This window comes from Myotis davidii, unplaced genomic scaffold (genome assembly GCF_000327345.1).
Source record: "Myotis davidii unplaced genomic scaffold, ASM32734v1 scaffold125, whole genome shotgun sequence".
Taxonomy (NCBI): domain Eukaryota; kingdom Metazoa; phylum Chordata; class Mammalia; order Chiroptera; family Vespertilionidae; genus Myotis; species Myotis davidii.
Window position 1 is genome coordinate 4,387,012 of NW_006299390.1, and position 17,473 is coordinate 4,404,484.

The 17,473-nt window shown below is 41.9% G+C and overlaps 2 protein-coding genes across 2 annotated transcripts in view; one reads left to right on the forward strand and one right to left on the reverse strand.

The window, feature by feature from the left end:
- The window catches only part of FGL2 (fibrinogen like 2), a 22,678-nt gene extending 18,689 nt beyond the window's left edge, over nt 1–3,989 (reverse strand). Inside the window, exon 1 of the mRNA XM_006774906.2 lies at nt 3,731–3,989. The gene's annotated coding sequence lies outside the window, so the exon portion shown is untranslated. The remainder of the gene's footprint in view (nt 1–3,730) is intronic.
- The window catches only part of CCDC146 (coiled-coil domain containing 146), a 108,085-nt gene that overhangs the window by 54,043 nt on the left and 36,569 nt on the right, over nt 1–17,473 (forward strand). Inside the window, exons 3-4 of the mRNA XM_006774907.2 lie at nt 13,915–13,997; nt 15,598–15,807. Coding sequence (XP_006774970.1) covers nt 13,915–13,997; nt 15,598–15,807 — 293 coding nt within the window. The remainder of the gene's footprint in view (nt 1–13,914; nt 13,998–15,597; nt 15,808–17,473) is intronic.

A 17,473-nucleotide genomic window follows, 5' to 3' on the forward strand; every position in this document is an offset into this window, starting at 1 on the left:
GGGTGTGAGGGCATGTGCCGGGGGTGGGGAGGGGGTGTCCAGGGAGAGGTCAATGCGGGGGTGCAGGGGGGAGGGGAAGGGGACACATGTAATACTATATGTAAGACTTTAAACAATAAAGAATTTTTAAAAACAGAAATATTGGGAATAAATATTGGGGGAAAAATGAGAAACAGAATAGGATCATAGTCAAATTCCTACAAAGCCTCTCCCCAGCTTTGTGACACTGCTCAAGTTACTCAATAGCTTTTTGTTTTGTTTTAAATTTTGTATTGTAATGCTTATTTCATAGGGTTATTGTGAGAACTAAATAACAACATCCAAAAGTACTTAACATAATAAATATCAATCACCCAATGAATAAATGTTAATCGTTACTTTCAATAAGATATAAGAGAAGAATTATTAATTTGTACTTTTCATGTACTCGTTTGATAAATGTGTATTGAACAACTTTATTTCATGAATTATTTAGTAAATATTTATTGAAGACTTATTTGCTCAATGCTCTCATGTACTCTTCCTTTCACTGACTCAACAAGTACTTATGAGTGGCACATGAGCTAGACTTTGGCAATGTAATAATGGGAAAGATGGACATGGTCCCCACTTTAATAAAACTTCCAGTCTTCCATCTTACCAGAAGTCATAAATTATGCTATTTTTGAATAAGTTATTTTTATATCGACAACGCCCCTCTTAGAATCTCTAGTGTGCTAGTGATTGATTTGCCTGGAAATGATTTACTTATTGGACTATATTACTGAATGTTCACTTCCTGTTTAGCTCAAACCACTACTAAAATGATAACTGCTGGGGTAAGTTGTTCAGAATTTATCTGCACTTCCCTTACAAATTACGATTTGCTTTTTTTGTCAGAGCTCATAAAGTACAGAGCCAAAGGGAACATTAGTTCCCAGGAAAGAAAAAGTTCTTTATGTTAGTGAAATGTTTCCTGTTTTCAAGCCCCAACAAAATTTAGCTGACTGACACATTTTTTTCAGTGTCTTCATAGTCTTTTCGGGTTATATTTTGTTTCATGGTGGGTTTTTTTAAATTGAAAATACATTTGAATACCCAAGAAACAAAATATTTCAATTTAAATAACTTTTAAATATTTCAGTTAGTCAAAAAAGTAGCAGACTCATGTTTATTTGATCTTTTCATAAAATTATCAGAAACAAAAGTGGAAAAACAGTAAGAAAATCTCAGAAACTTTAAAACATTAAGGGTGCAGTCATACACCCTTATGCTAAGGAAGGTACAGAGATAGGCAAGGGACAGATACAACACTAAAGAATATGACATTCCAAAATGTCTGTGCAAGAATTTTGTAAGTGGAGCCATTCTCTCAATCAATTGAATATTTTCTACCTTTAAATATACACGTTATATATCAGGGTCCCAATCTCAAATGCCTACAAGGTCCATAAAAGTAACATAAATGAGGGAAACAGCCTAGGTGTTACGTTAGTACATGGCATTTACACTGAATGGGTGGGGTAGACGACGCTCCTTTTAATAGGGGCAGCCCTTTCAAAGTATCTCTAACGTCAGTCTCAGCTAAATGCCAATTAATTGCTGTAAAGTTAGAATGTGAATCCAGTGTTATCAAACCTAATAATTTTTCAAGAGAGGCTGACAAGTCAGATTTTTTTATGGCAAATACACCAATTTTTAATTGTGCATACTAAAAATATCTGCAGAATGGCTGCTAGTTTATAGTCTCTGGCATGAAATACAGTACCCTTATAGCATGGATTAAAGTCTGTCTTACATATTTTAAGAGATGTAAGTAGTATCTTTCCTCCTTTTTCTGATACAGAAATCTGTAGAAATAGTAACATATCCCTAAACTGTTACAACCTATTATGAATAACTGGAAATGTGGCGTTTCCATGAAATTAGGCTATTTATGTTTGCCAGAAAGCACATTAAAATATTTTGTAATAGTTAACTTAGTGAACTAGAAACAGCTGTGTTTGGTGAAATGTTTGTTAGAATCTATTTTTAAGCCTTTTAAAATTTTTATTTTACTTTGCTTGAGTATCAAAGTTGGTGTCAAGTGAAAAAAAAAGTTAAAACTATACTTAGTCGATATTATATAGTTTTCTCCGCTTTCTCAAAAACTAAGACAAGCTAAAGAACTATGTCTCTAAATATCATATAAACCAGATTTCTTGGAAAATTGTTAATTTCTGAATATTTCACCCTTTTCTGAGGAAATTCCAGAATAATCTGTTACATAATTGCTATGGGTAATAACCATCCATCTGTTACCATTCATTATGGTAATTGCAATAAATTTATAAGGTGACTAATTGGTTCATATTAGTTCATAAGCAAAAAGATTCTGAGGATCTAATTTTAGGTTTAAATGTAACACTTTATAATACACATTTAGTTATTTAAAAATTCTATTATCTTATCCTTTAAAGAGTTTTTGTTAGGATTCAAATATTTAGATATTGGATTTTCTGGTTTATTAATGGATTTGAATCTCTCTGAATCTTGAATTTGGCCACCCACCTTTAGTAGCTGTTTATGTTGTGTAACTATGGACTGAGTTAAGTGTCCTTAGAAGTAGATCATGTTAAGTACCTTCCCTGGGTGGCAAGCTGTCAAGAGAAAATGTCTGATACATTTTCCATTCAGAGGCTTTTTATAGTCCATTCCAACCTGTATAGGGAATGTGTATTCCACATACAACAAACCAATACACAAACCTCCCACAATCAGCATTAGGTTTATGTCCTTCTAAGCCAGCGGTTCTCAACCTGTGGGTCGCGACCCCTTTGGCGGTAGAACGACTCTTTCACAGGGGTCGCCTAAGACCATCCTGCATATCAGATATTTACATTACGATTCATAACAGGAGCAACATTACAGTTATGAAGTAGCAACGAAAATAATTTTATGGTTGGGTCACTACATGAGGAACTGTATTTAAAGGGCCAGAAGGTTGAGAACCACTGTCTAAGTTCACATATGTGTGCATTTGCGCGCGCGCGCGCACACACACACACACACACACACACACCCTTCAGGTTGCAGGTGCTCCTTCTAGACTGATTTCTCTATATTCTTTATATTGTTTCAGTGATGTCCTTAATGATCATTTTGGCCCAGTTCACATGTGCATGAGGAAATGGAAAGCCATACTTTGAGGTTGCCTTCTGTGATATGCTCTACCCTTCATGCCACACCCCACTTTGCCAGCTACTGATAGATTCTTCAGAATGTGCTAAGCACCTGCTGTATGCCATGGACTAGGAAAGCTTCTTGGGACACTAGAATGAGCTCTGCCTTCAGAGAGCTTCTTATATGGAGGGCAGATGTGTGAGCATGATTTCAACACAATTGAGGAATGGGTGACATATTCCTCATTCATTGTATATTTGAAGTACCTTAATGTCATGCAGTCTTCTAGATACTTAGGGTACACCAAGTGAACAAGAGAGCCAAAGGTATTCTGCCCTAACTGGAACATCTGAAGAAAGGTTTATGCCAGGGTTATGAGGATTAGCCTTTATTTTCATAGTTAATCATTCTAGTTAACAAAATGGAATGGCTTCTACGCACTAGCAATAAACAATCCAAAAATGAAATTGCAAAAAAAAAAATTAATTTATAATAGAATAAAAAAGAATAAACTACATAGAAATAAACTTAATAAAAATTAAACGGCTTGTCTAAATATGCTGCCAAGATTTAAAAAAAAAACCCTTACCAGCGAATTAGCAAGAATGGAACTCACACATCCCCATATGCTGCTCCCCAGTTTCCATTTTACGGTATCAGTGGGGAAGTCCAAGCTGAAGCTTTGCGTTTTTGTTCTTTTTTAAAGAACACTTCTGTGATTCGCAGTAAAAGGCTTCATTGTCCATCACGATCTGCCTGCTACAAGGGGAAGTGGAGGGTAGTGCTGCCGCACCACACTGCTGGGCAGCACAACTTCCCGGACGCTTCTATGCTAAATAAACAGTTACTCATGAATATTGGGAATAGTACTGTGGGCAGAAGCATCCTCAAAACAGGAAGGTGGGCACCAGAGGCCCCAGGGTTCTTTGTTGTGGGTAGTGGCTATGTCCCTTTCCTGAAACCCCAGAGCTTAGAGCTGGGAGACACTGGCTGACAGCTGGATAAGAGGGGCAGTTCCCTCAGCACACAAGAGAAGGTCTGAAAGGTGGGCACGCACACCTACTCAGCACATAGAAAGCAGCCAGTCCCAGGAATCCAGCCCCCTGCTCTCTGGGGTCAGCCAGAGACAGACCCGTAGGACAGGGTCAGGGCAGGACAGTGAGATGAACAATTTACCAGCTGTGGACATCTTCAGGCGTTAGTGATCCTTGTGCGGGAGATGCTCTGTCTCTAAGGGTCCCAGCTCCAGTTAGATTTCTCACTGCCTAAGCCCTCTCCAGCACTTTAAAGGTGCCCTAGGGCTGGGACATCTGCATGTGAAGGACTGAAAGCTACACAGTCAGAGTCAACTGGCAGCACAATTTTTCTGCGAATCCTGCCCCCACCCCTATTCTTCTGGTTCCTGTCTTGTGACTTTAGTGAATCACTGGCTTTAACCTGGCTCTGTTTCCTGACTCTGATAATCTCCCGACACTTATTTCAACAGCCCTCGTGGCTTTGGTCCGGTGAGGTTCACCCTTTGAAGTGCTTGAAGAGGCCACTGGGTTTCCATCTGGCTTGTTCACTGCCTTGCAGGCTTACTGCTACCAATGCTCCCCAGGATCTTTGGAAGTAGGGGGAAAATAATGTTAAACAGGGTTAATAATTGTTAAAGTTTCAAGCAGTTGCACTTTAATGGGACAAATATGAATTTTTAAAGCAATACCACTCATTAGCATGTATGTGCTTAGACATGCTTTTTACCGAGTTGGCTGTACATGTTATCTTAAAGTTATTGTGGCTTAACTTCGAAGTCTTGCATATAGCTAAGCACCTGCGTTACTCATCCACAATGTCCATTACATCTGAAACCTCCCCTCTTGGGAGGCCCTGTTGTCACTTGCGGCCTCCTGGTCACATTCCTGTGGTGGGGCCACCAGAGGAGGAGCAGGCAGCTGTGAGACAACAGCCCCGGATCTCTGCCAACCACACAGAAGGGAGAGGAGAAGCTGTGGGTGAGGAGCCCATTTTGTGTGGCAGATTCTCTGCTCTTTCAAGTCGATGTTTAGGTCAAGTTACTTTTCACTATTCCTCCTTTTCCATTGCCTTCTCGGACAGGTAAATTAGAACGGAAGTGAATGAGTAAATAAGACTTCCCCCAACTAGATCACTGGCTTTTATTTAAGTTTAAATAAAAAACAGTTTAAGATGGCCAGGAGACATGTAAAAAGATGCTTAGCATCACTATTCATCAGAGAAATGCAAATTCAACCTCAATGAGATATCACCTCACACCTGTGAGAATGGCTCTCATCAATAAATCAACAAACAACAAATGCTGGTGAGGATGTGGAGACACGGGAACCCTCAGGCACTGCTGGTGGGACTGCAGGTTGGGGCAGCCACTGTGGAAAGCAGTATGGAGTTTCCTCAAAAAATTAAAAATGGAACTTCCTTATGACCCAGCAATTCCACCTCTGGGAATATATCCTAAGAATCCTGAAACACCAAGTTGAAAGAATATGTGCACCCCTATGTTCACTGCAGTGTTATTTACAATAGCCAAGATTTGGAAGCAGCTCAAGTGCTCATCAGTAGAGGAGAGGATAAAAAAGCAATGGTACATTTACACAATGGAATCCTACTCAACTGTATTAAAAAAAGGAAATCTTACCTTGCAATAGCCTGGATGGATCTGGAGAGTATTATGCTAAGTGAAATAAACCATTCACAGAAAGACAATCATTTCACATATGATTTCACTTATATGTGAAATATAATAAACAAACTAACAAAAGAAACAGACGTATAGATACAGAGAACAAAATGACAGCTGTCAGAAGGGAGAGGGTTGTGGGGCTGGCTGAAAAAGGTGATTAAGCAAAAAATAGCCTCATAGATACAGGCAATAGGATAGGGAGGTAGAAGAGGATAAAGGGGAGGATAAATGATAATGGAAGGAGTCTTGACTTGGGGAGGTGAACACACAATACAATATACAGATGATAGATTGTAGAATTGTACACCTGAAATCTATATAATTTTATTGACCAAGGTCACCCCAATAAATTCCAGAGATCTGCAGAAGAGTACTGATCAGTGCACACTTTCTGGATACTGCTGAGGCTGGCAAAAGAACTCCCAGAAAGGAGGTGTGGGACAATCCACAGGGCCAAGAATAGTTCATGTTCCCACCAACCAGAATAGAAAGACCTCTTAATACTTAGACTCTGAATAGAAGGGTATTGACTCAGTAGTGGGGCCAAATTAGCCCTAGACAACAGATAATATATTTAAAAGAAGAGTTTATATTTGAGAGCACTGGTGGATGAGTTAAAAGCAAGTTATGAAAAGAACCAAACCGTTTCCAACAGTTTAAGTTAACAGTATTTTAACTGAGACTCATTGAACCTAAAAATATTTAAGGGAATGCCAAAAAATTTTTGTCTCCCAACAGTGTAAAATTCACAATGTCTGGCAGTCAATCAAATATTACTAGGCATGCAAAGAAGCAGAAACATACGACATATAATGAGAAGAGGCAATTAATAGAGTATACACAAATAGAATTAGTATACAAGCTATTACACATATTTTGAATGTTGGAAAAGGGGTGGAGGAGAGTATGAGCATAGTGAGAGAAGTGGAAGTTATAAAAAGACCCAGATCAAATTTCTAAAGATGAAAAGTACAGTAGATGAAACAAAAAATTTACTGGATGGGATTAACAGCAGATCAGACACTAAAGAAAAAGAGATTAGTGGGCTTTATGATCTAACTATAGAAACTATTCAAAGTGAAACAAAGAAAAAAGAGTAGAAAATAAAAATGAACAGACCATCAGTGTTCGGTGAACATCATGTGGCCAAACATATGAGCAATCAGAATCACAGAAGGAGAGGAGAGGGAGACAGAAAAAATATTTAAAGAAATAACACAAGAAAATTTCCCAAATTTGATGAAAACTATAAACCCACAAATACAAAACTTTGAGCAAATCTAAAGCCAAAGAAAACCACATCAAGTCATAACATAAACAAATGTGATGAAGAAAAAAAATGTCAAAATCAGCCAGAGATATGAGGAAGTCATTGGTCAGTTTATCAATTTGGTGACGTACTGGTAGTCTGTTCACTATGGAGATAAAGAGAAGAGACTACTCTTTCTGAGAAAAATGAAAGTGAGCGAGAGAAAGGGGTGACTAGCATTCAAGATAGATTTTGTCTTTTTTTTTATGAGGAAAACTTGAGCAAATTTATAGGTTGAGGATAATGTTAATGATATTAATTATAAAATAAATGACATTGCTTAACTAATCCCTTACTTGTGTACCAGACACTGTACTAAATACTTTTCATATACTGAGTCATTTAGTCTTCACTACAGTCTAATGAAATGGGGCTATTTTTACAATGGAAGAAACTAAGGCACATATTGATTCAATATTACTCCCAGTTACATAGTTAAAAAGTAGCAGAGATGGAATTCAAACCAAATCCACCAGTGATACGCCTGACTACTATATGCTGAGCCAGCAAAGGGGCAGAAGTAGAGGTTGTAAAGGAGAGAAGGTATAGCTGATGAGTTAATGTCTAGGAAGAGGTAGAGGAGTATATCTTTGAGATCATAGGTGGATGAGTTGGTCTTCACCACAAGGACAGGAAGACTTTGTTTTTGAGATTTGGTGAAAGAAGTAAAGGGTGGATGTGGGTATAGATAAGTGGATCTGTTGATGTGGGGAATGAGTCTAGGCGGCCTCAATTTGTCCGGTGAACGAGTTAGGTATATAGGAAAGCTAAAGCTTCATATAACTGTTAAGGGGAAAAGTCAAACAAAAGGAGTGATGAATTATTGTTGAGAGCCCGGTTGTATTTGGCATCTACTTCAAATGATTATGTTGTATTATTTCCAGCAGTGAAAGGGACAGGGGGAAAGAAATTCATGATAAGGATTTCAAGTTTATGCTACCTCCCAAATCATGGCAACTGTTTCTCAAAATGAGACCAAACTAGTAGGTAATGTCAACGGAGGCCACAAGAATAGAGTAGTTTAATAATGGTGGCCACCTTGGTTTCCCTGCAGACATTCACACAAACACCTAATTGTTTCCTTATGCTGACCCCCTTCCAGATAAGTTCACTTGGTATTGGCTCTTACTGAGCTATTACTCTCCTTGGAATGTCCTAGAATTTCAATGTTTGAAATTTTTTCCATGTTGTTACATTTCATCTATGAATCATGAACTCTTGTTAAACTTTTAGCTCTAGAGTAAATGTTTCCTTCCATTCTCAATTACCAACAAGCCAATTCAGTAAGACAAGTATCTATTGTGAAATCATATTTATGAACTTGTGACATTATATCTAACCTTTCGTTGCAAATACTAGTTGACAATTTAAGATTGTCTTTGTGCTCTATTTCTTAGATTCTGCATTTTTAAAACATGACAAACTTGGTATCCATATGTATTATGCAGTATGAACATGCAACTATTTTTCCCAGGTTATGTTTATGTGTGAAGCATTTCATCTACTAGAATTGAGTCTGAAATTTCTAACCAGATCTTGATCTGCTGGAAAAGACAATTTACAATTTTATGGAAATGTCAATTTTTAAAAAAATATATTTTATTGATTTTTTACAGAGAGGAAGGGAGAGGGATAGAGTTAGAAACGTCGATGAGAGAGAAACATCAATCAGCTGCCTCCTGCACACACCCTGCTGGGGATGTGCCCACAACCAAGGTACATGCCCTTGACCGGAATCGAACCTGGGACCCTTCAGTCTGCAGGCCGACGCTTTATCCACTGAGCCAAACCAGTTAGGGCGAAAAGTCAAATTTTTATGAATATTAACTTCCAGATTATGATTTTTACTAGAGGCCCAGTGCACAAAAATTTGTGCACTCGGTGGTGGGGGGAGGGGTCCCTCAGCCCAGCCTGTGCCCTCTTGCTGTCTGGGACCCCTCGGGGGATGTCCACCTGTTGGCTTAGGCCCACTTCCCACTCCTGCTTTCAGCGGGCCTAAGCTGGAGGTCAGACATCCCTCTGGCACCCCGGGAGCCTAAGCTGCAGTCAGACATCCTTTGCGCTGCTGAGGAGGCAGGAGAGGCTCCGACCACCACCGCTGTGCTGGCAGCCATCAGCCTGGCCTGTGGCTGAGCAGAGCTCCCCCTGTGGGAGTTCACTGACCACCAGGGGGCAGCTCCTGTATTTAGCATCTGCCCCCTGCTGGTCAGTGTGTGTCATAGTGACCAGTCATTCCCAGTCAATTTGCATATTACCCTTTTATTATATAGGATTTTTTAAGGAGGGCAAAATCCATTCTTCAAGGTTTGGTCTTTCTTTTTTGTTTTTTAGTGGAGTAAACCATATTAAAAAAATAGCTTATCAGTCCACTTTCTGAACATCTATGACTTAATCTTTTCCAATTTTGTGTAGAAACTATGAAGACCTATCAGATGCTTGCCCTGTCAGGCTTTCTTCAGTTTCTTAGACAACAAAGGCAGTGGAGTGATAGAAACAGCAAATAGGAAAGGAAACCTCTCCATCCTCCGGCTTTTCCTGTGAACATAAAACTTGCCAACATGCATCCTTGGCCCACCTCTCAACAACCTTCAAACTATTGCTACTTGAGAGGAAACTCAACCTGGGAAAATATAGCTGAGTTTTCACTAAGTCTGAGCTAGGATCTGGCTGCCCGTGCCACTAGGATCTGAGCATATACTCTCCAGTCTGAAATTCTGCTGTGAATCCTTCCTGTTTTCAAGCTCAATAGTTTTCAAGCTTATTTCAAGAAGGAAAGAGATTTGAAAGCATTAACTATGTGTCAGGGGAAGTTAGAAAATACAGATAAGCAAAAATAAAAAGCATGAAAGCCGTACATTTCTGACCCTCCAAAGAGCATCATTTTGATGCCTTAGCTCTTATCCTCCTAGATCAGTACCTCATTATACTCTCTATTTGATGAATTGTCGTCATACTTTTTTAATTCTTTAAATATGGTTTCCTTTCATACTTTGAACGTATTTCTAATAGTTGCGTGAAGTCTTTATTAGACCCAACATCTGCACCCCCAAGGCAGTTTCTGCCTTTTCCCCTCTATTTCTTCACATGTCTCATACTTTTGAAAATAGGACCTTTTAGATGAAATGTTGCAGCAATTCTGGATCCTCCCCCGCCTTTTTGTTTTGCTGTTTTGTTTTGTTATGGTTGCTCATGAGTGTATATGTTTAGTGACTTGGCTGCACTAAGTCTGTGAAGTGTATTTCCCCCATAGTGTTCAGCCTCTGACGTCTCTGCTTAGATATCCCTTCCTTGTTTTTATTTTTAAGTTTGGCTTCCTGGTGATTGCCCCTGTGTCAACATAGCTCAGTGGTCAGCCACCGATTGGTGAGAGATAGTGTTTAAGCCTCCTGAGCGAGTGACATTTTCATCCTTTCCTCTGAGTCTGCGTGTGGCTTGGGGACCACTTTTAGAGCTCAGGGGATTGGCCTATCTGATAGTTTGGAAGCTCCCCTTGAGGTAACTCCTGCGTGGTCACAGTCTTGAGCTTTTCCACAGCCTCTGAGCCACCAGTACCAGCAGGGCCCTCTTTGGCCGTCTCAGGCACCAATTTCTTTGTTAAACGCTCACCTGCCTCTACTGGTATCACAAAGCTATGAGCCACCACTTGCTGTTAACCCTTATGATAGCTATTGTTTCTGACAAAGCCCTGGGGCATGGATTCCACACTCCGTTCCAATAAGTGAGCTTCCTCAGGTAGAGCTGCAGGTCTTCGCAGCTTACTCAGCCCCACCTTGATCAGCAGGAGCTGGGGGACAAGGCACTCAGATCTCCTTGGGCTGCCCTCCCACAGTCTCCCGGAGAGCAGGGGCCTGGGCGTGGGGATGGGGGCGGTTGAGCAGCTGCAGCTCTGTATCCGGTAAAGCTCTTTCACAACAGGGCTGGGGGTGGGGGAGGATGCAGCAGCTTCCCCGGCCTGCCCCGCCCACCTGACTAGATCTGCAGCAGTTGGAAGGTAGGTTCCTCACTGGCTGCCAAACCTGCCCAGAATAGTTCTTCCACCGCGGGGAGCTGGGGTGATGGACACAGCACTTGGTTCAGATGCCAGGATCTCCCCTGTTCCCATGCAGCCTCAGTGTATTTTGTTGAATAAATGCTGCTCAGTTTTTTGCACACCCTTAAGCCCCTTTCCAGAGGCTGTAAATGGTTGTCTTAGATAATATATCAATGTTTTTCTGAGGGAGAAGATTCCTCAAGCTCTTCACACCACCATTCCGGAAGTTCCACCCCTGGCAGCGGTCTGTCATTTATAATGTTACTTATTTGCTTTAACTTACAATATGAAGAAAATTGTAAAATGCCAAATAGAGTTGTTGACTAACAATACAACTACTGAGTGTAGTTTAAGTGTTCTGTAATTTCTTTTTGTGCGTATCTCCTCAACCTGTGAGCTACCCTAGGGCAGGGCCCGTGTCACATTCACTTCTGTTTTCATTGTGCAGAGCAGTAGGTAGCAGACAATGGTCTTGTCATCTTAAAAACAAAACTAAATACTGCGTGTGTTTTAAACAGATGAGTCCATAATTACCTTACCCAATGGCTTACCTCCTGTAGCTAGCTTGTTGGCTAATTCCAAGGCTGGCTCTCACATGGCCGTCATACACACATGCATATGTGAACACATACTCTTACACTGACCTTTTCATTGCCTTTTCCCAGGAACAATTCTTCTGAAAAGTGCCCATATGCAAAGCTTTTTGCTTTTTTTAACCTATTAAACTTTAAAGGCATAGTGCCCATATCCTACCCCCCTTTTCAGGAACCAATGAAAATATTTGAGACCTGAAATAAATTATACATTGGCTCAAAAATACAAAAAGGAAACTGGAACCCAAATAAGTGTGTTTAATTAAATATCTATAAAACAGAACATTAGGTCAACCTATACCAACAGCAAATCAACCTTTAAAAGGCTGCATATAAATAATATTGAAGGTGACATATGAATACATTTAAAGATATTCCATTGAGAGGGTAGTTGGAAACTCCTCAGAGGTTTTAAAAATCTGTTCACAATATTTCATCCACATTTTAAAAATAAGGGTTGTGGGGACTGGAGCCCAAGCTTGGCACCAGCTTGTAGGGACCTCGTGAAAGATCCCAAATACTTTCACAAAAAAAGTAATGGTTTTATAGTGCACTTAGCAATGTTTTTCTGTTCTGATTTGGATAGAGACCCACGAAGCCCCACCGTGTAGACATTTTGTCATTTGCAGTCATTCATGTGCTCCGTTGGCAAACATTTGCCAAACACATACACTGCCTGTGGTCCCACTGCTGGTGTGAGAGTGAAGAGCAAGGTAGCCGGGGCCCTTTCCTCCTGGCGTCTATTTACTAGTTGGGAAGAAACTTTTTTTAATCACATAAGTCTGTTGGTGCCTATTGTAAAATGAAAAACAGAGTTCTTTGGGGATGGGTGGTGAATGTGGATATTAAGATTTAGAAGTCAGAGGAGATTGATATTTAAGCTGAGGTATGAAGAAAGATGTGGAGTGAAGCCGGAGTAAAGTGAGGAATGGCCAGTACAGCAGCCCCGGGGGAAGGAAAGAGATTCACGCGTTTGTGGAAACGCAAGGCAGCTCGAATGGCCGCAGTGCTGAGAGAATGAGGGTGCGTGAAAGAGGCAGGGAGGGTGGCAGGCTCACACAGGGCTGTAAGGACCATTTCAAGGATCTTGAGTTCTATTCCACTTGAAGAGTTTTGATCACCCAGCAAAACAAGACTTTGTTTGAATTTTTAAAAGGTCCCCATGGAAAGCAGATGAACAGGGTCCCTAAGGGGAAGCAGTGGTGGGAGGGGAGCCCGGCGGAGGTTTTATAGTCCTCCACTGACAGGTGGTATGACTTAGACCAACGGTATCAGGGAAGGGAGAGGAAAGTTACAGATTCAAGAAAATATGGAGATAAGGACAACAGGCATTGAAAAACAAATCGTTTCTTTAGTTCTGTTTGCCGATACTGTTAGTTCAGCTAACGTCAAACCTAATACAAAATACTCATTGCATTGTGGTAAAACTTGAGGGTTTGGTGCTGTGTTATGATGTCTGTTCACTACTTACCGCCTGACCCAGAGAGTAAATCAAAAGTTCCTTTGTCAGAAATGAGAAAGGAATAAATCATACTGCTGCATGTACCAGATAAACTTCCGTGTTCCTTTGATAGTGGTGGCAGAGGCGTTGTGTGCACGAGAGTGAACATGGATTTTTGGAGCTGAACCACTTAGGTTTCAATCCTGATTCTGCCTTTAACTATCTCTATAACGTTGAACAACTTACTTAACTTTTCAAACGTTAATTTAAACTCGTGATAATACCTACCTCATAAACCATTTTTGTGAACAAAATAACTAATGTACAACACTTGCTCATAATAGGTGCTCAATAACCACTCGTTCTCTCAACATAAAAAATAGCCATCCTAGTTATGTATACTCTTCGGATTGTTTGCTAGACCGAGAAATATGCTGTTTTAGAATTGGAGGAATTTGACTCAATTCATTTCCTCAATTTGCAGATGGAGAAATTGCAGTCTTCATCTAGAAAGGAAAACGAGTTGCCCAGGGGTGCAGAGCTTACTGGAGGCAGGCTCGAACTAGAAATATTTTCTCCAAATATCGTCTCTCTCTAGTGTTTAACTGAAAGGTTTTATAAGATGTCCACATATTCATGTTATCCCTGCTCACAGCACAAAGAGGCTGGTGGCTAACCGTGATGCTGTGTTCTCTTTGCTAGTTGCATGCCTTGGGAAAACTTGCTGGAACCAGAGTGGCAGAATTAAAAGCCAAGTACACCTTCCTGCACGACACTCTCATAAGGTACGCTGCTTACTCAGTAAAAGATGTGGGGACACCTTCTATCATATTTATATTTTTACTTGTGATGGGACCTGTCTTATTTTGCATTCCCCTCAAAAGCGGATCCTGAGGCAGGAATTTGAGCTCAAGTACTTTGAGAAGTGATACCAGAAATTATCGTGAGAGAGTGGGGAAGTGAGACGGGGATGGGAGGAATCCAGCTGGCGATGTGTTAATCTTCGGGTTAACACTGTGGCCCCTAGGGCTCTGTCTCGTGAGGACACTGTGTGTGACTGTGTAGAACACACATCAGAACTCTCCACGCATGGGCAAGGGCATTTGTCCATCCCTCTCTGATTAAGGATTGCTGCTAGGAAGATGAGCTCCTGGCACATCTAGCTTGCCCTTTGAAAAGCCAAGCAAGCTCCTGTGGCCAGAGAAGTTTCTCAGACAGAAGCACAGAGGTGCTGTTGATGTATATATGAGACTGCGCCAAGGGATTTGGGTGGGACACTGACATTCTCCCTTCCCCCACCTCCTGCCGCATAGCCTTGCATGATGTCTCCATCAAAAGCCAAGGAGAGGCAGCAATGGACAGAAACTCCATTCTGCCATTCCCCAGCCATCCTCTCCCCCAGTCTCCAACCGATGCCCCTACTTCTTTTCTTGGTCAGTCATTTCTCCACCCTCAGGATGAGAGCAAGCATGAACGGCGAGGAGAGCAGAGCTGCATCCCTATGCATCCTGTCCCATACTTCTCAGCTCCAGGAGGCCTCTCACCACACTCCAGAGCCCTCAGCTTTGGTTCCTCCTCCTCCTCATCCCCATCCCCAAGCTAAATCCTCACCCTCATCCCTAAATGGAGATTCCATTTCCCACAATTAGTCCTGCCTGACTGTGTGCACATGTAGTTCTCAAGACTCAGGAACTTAGAGGATTTAGATGGAAAGTCTGGGGTCATCTTTCCCAACACACTGACCATTGCTTAACTGGGAGAAAACTCCGTGCAGTTCTGGGGCATCTCTCTGAGCCTCTTTGCAGATGCAAGGACCATTGCCACACCCTCACCTCTTAATAGCTCTAATCCAGAGCCCTGCTGATCTTTGCTGGTGCCGGCGGGCTTCCTCGTTGCCCGGCCCACAGCTCAGGTCCCTGGGCCCCAGTGACAGACAGCAAGGCAGGACCAAGGCTCTGGCGTTATTTCTTCCTACTTCCCAGTCGTGTTGCAAAACCATTACTCTCCTGCCACCCACACGTTAACTCCTCTTGACCCCTTAGTTCTGTTTTCCTTTTTGTCATTACGAACACCCAGCGCTCTCTCCCACCCCCACTGCCTGGTGGCCGGGGAAGGCATGATGGAGTAGACTGTTCGCTTTGCTGCTGGGGCTGCAGCAGGGCAGACAGAGGCTGGAAATGCTGACCCGAAACTGATGAGTTTTCCCGAGAAGCTACGTTATAAGAGCCATTAAAGTCTCTTCTGCTGACACTCTCTTTCGAGTCCGTGTGGCTAAATGGCCATTTGCATTCTGGCGGGAACCCTAAGCGCCTTGTCCACCTCCTTTCTGGAAGAAAGCAGGCCCTGTGTGTCCCCGTGACGTGACTGTGTTCTTGTGGGACGCAGCACACAGGACTCAGAGGTCCACCTGCTCCAGAACGCCAAGCGGTTCACCGAGCGGATCCACCAGCAGCGGCTCCACCTGCAGCAAGCAGACAAGTTCCCGGAGGCCTTCTCCACCGAGGTCTCCAAGATGAGAGAGCAGCTCCTCAGGTATCAGAACGAATACAATGCCGTGAAGGAAAGAGAGTACCACAACCAGTACAGGTTGAATAGGTAAGTGCCCGGTTCTCTAAGCACGCTGAAGACAGATGCGAGCCACGCCGTTTCCACATAAACAAAACTCCGCTAAGTTAGGAATTTTAGGTACAGTGAGTATGAGATAGCAACGCTTACATGATCACAGGCCTATCTCTGTCCTTGATTCCCTAGAACAGTCAGTCCCTGAATCATAAGGTTACACAACTTCTAGAAAAAGCTGAGGTGACAGGGAGACGCTCTCAGGAAAAGGAGTTCCCTGCTGCGTTTCCCGTGTGTCAGGGAAGCCACCAGCTTTGGGAGCTGCAGCCAAAGAACACACTCTTGAGAGCCAGGGTTGGGGCTCACTGGCTCTCGGGGGCCCTGGCTGGGGCCCCTGAGTCTGTTTGCAGCACCAGATCATGCGTCTGCAATGGCGAGTGCCCCCCCCCCCCACACACACACACACTTTCCAGACTAGCCTACGTGAGCTGAGAGTCTTACCTGGCTAGTCTTCTAACGTCAGAACTCAGAACACACATTCAGCCTCAATCCCCCATTACTAAACTATTCCTGAGGATCAAAAAAGAAAGTTACTTCCTTTTCGAACATTTACTTATCCAAATCTCCAGGATGTCATTCGGTGAACTAAAGCAGAAATGTATTGTGAGAAGGGCCGATGTTATTTCCAAAATCTTTACTAACATTCTGTCTGTGAGTAGCAAGTCAGGGAGAGAGTTTGTTCAGCAAATCCCACTAAATTGAATTTTAAAACAAGTGTAATCCAGGTTTTGTGCTGCGGTATGCTGTTTGCTGTGCCTGAACACTGGAGAGAAAGCCCAACCATCTCTCCTAGAATTGGTTACCGTGTAAGGTGGCACAACGTTCTCTGGCTATCTTTAAGAGGTAAATTTCTGACCAAGGGAATGTAATTCAGTCCTGCTGATGGATAAGCAAATGACTTGAGTGACCTCCTGGGGACCTTGCAAATCCTGGGTTTTGAATCCTCTCTTTGGGGCCTATCTTTTTCAGCTGGGCGTGCAGGGAGGGCAGGAGTGTGGGGGTGGGTGGGTGAAGAAGGCTAGTTCTTTTTTGTCTTTCAATCTAACCAGTTTCAGACTTACCAGTGCAACCTATAAAAAGAAAGCCTAGCTATTTCTGTGCTTTGTAAGCACTCTTTCAGTTGAAAAAATAATGAAATTAAAACAATTGGTGGTTGTTCATTAGTATTGACAATATGAATGCTTGACATTTCCATGAAAGGGTAAGAAGAACAGAAGCCACTTGATATTTAAGTTGTTTAAAATTTCCGAGTCTTCCTGCCAAGGGGAACAAAACAAAACACAACACAAAAACAACCAGAACTCTTGCTTTTCAGGTATAGACAGGCAAATTGTTCATTGAGCTACTTGGGGCAGGGAGGGGCCGTGCACACTGACCAACAGCGAACAAGGACATTCCAAACGCACATTTGCAAAACTGCTTAGTGTCTATTCTTTTTGGATTTGTAATGCATGATACTTTAGCTTCAGCAGACCCCTTTGCATTCTCAAATGTTAACAGCTCCAAGAAGTAACAAGTGTATTTTCACAAAAATAACAGTGATGCCGAAAGAAACCTCAGGAAAGAGTAACAGGCTGCATAGTTCATTGGCTTCACATACTTGGTATTACATGGTACCGAAACAAATTCAGTCAACACTCTT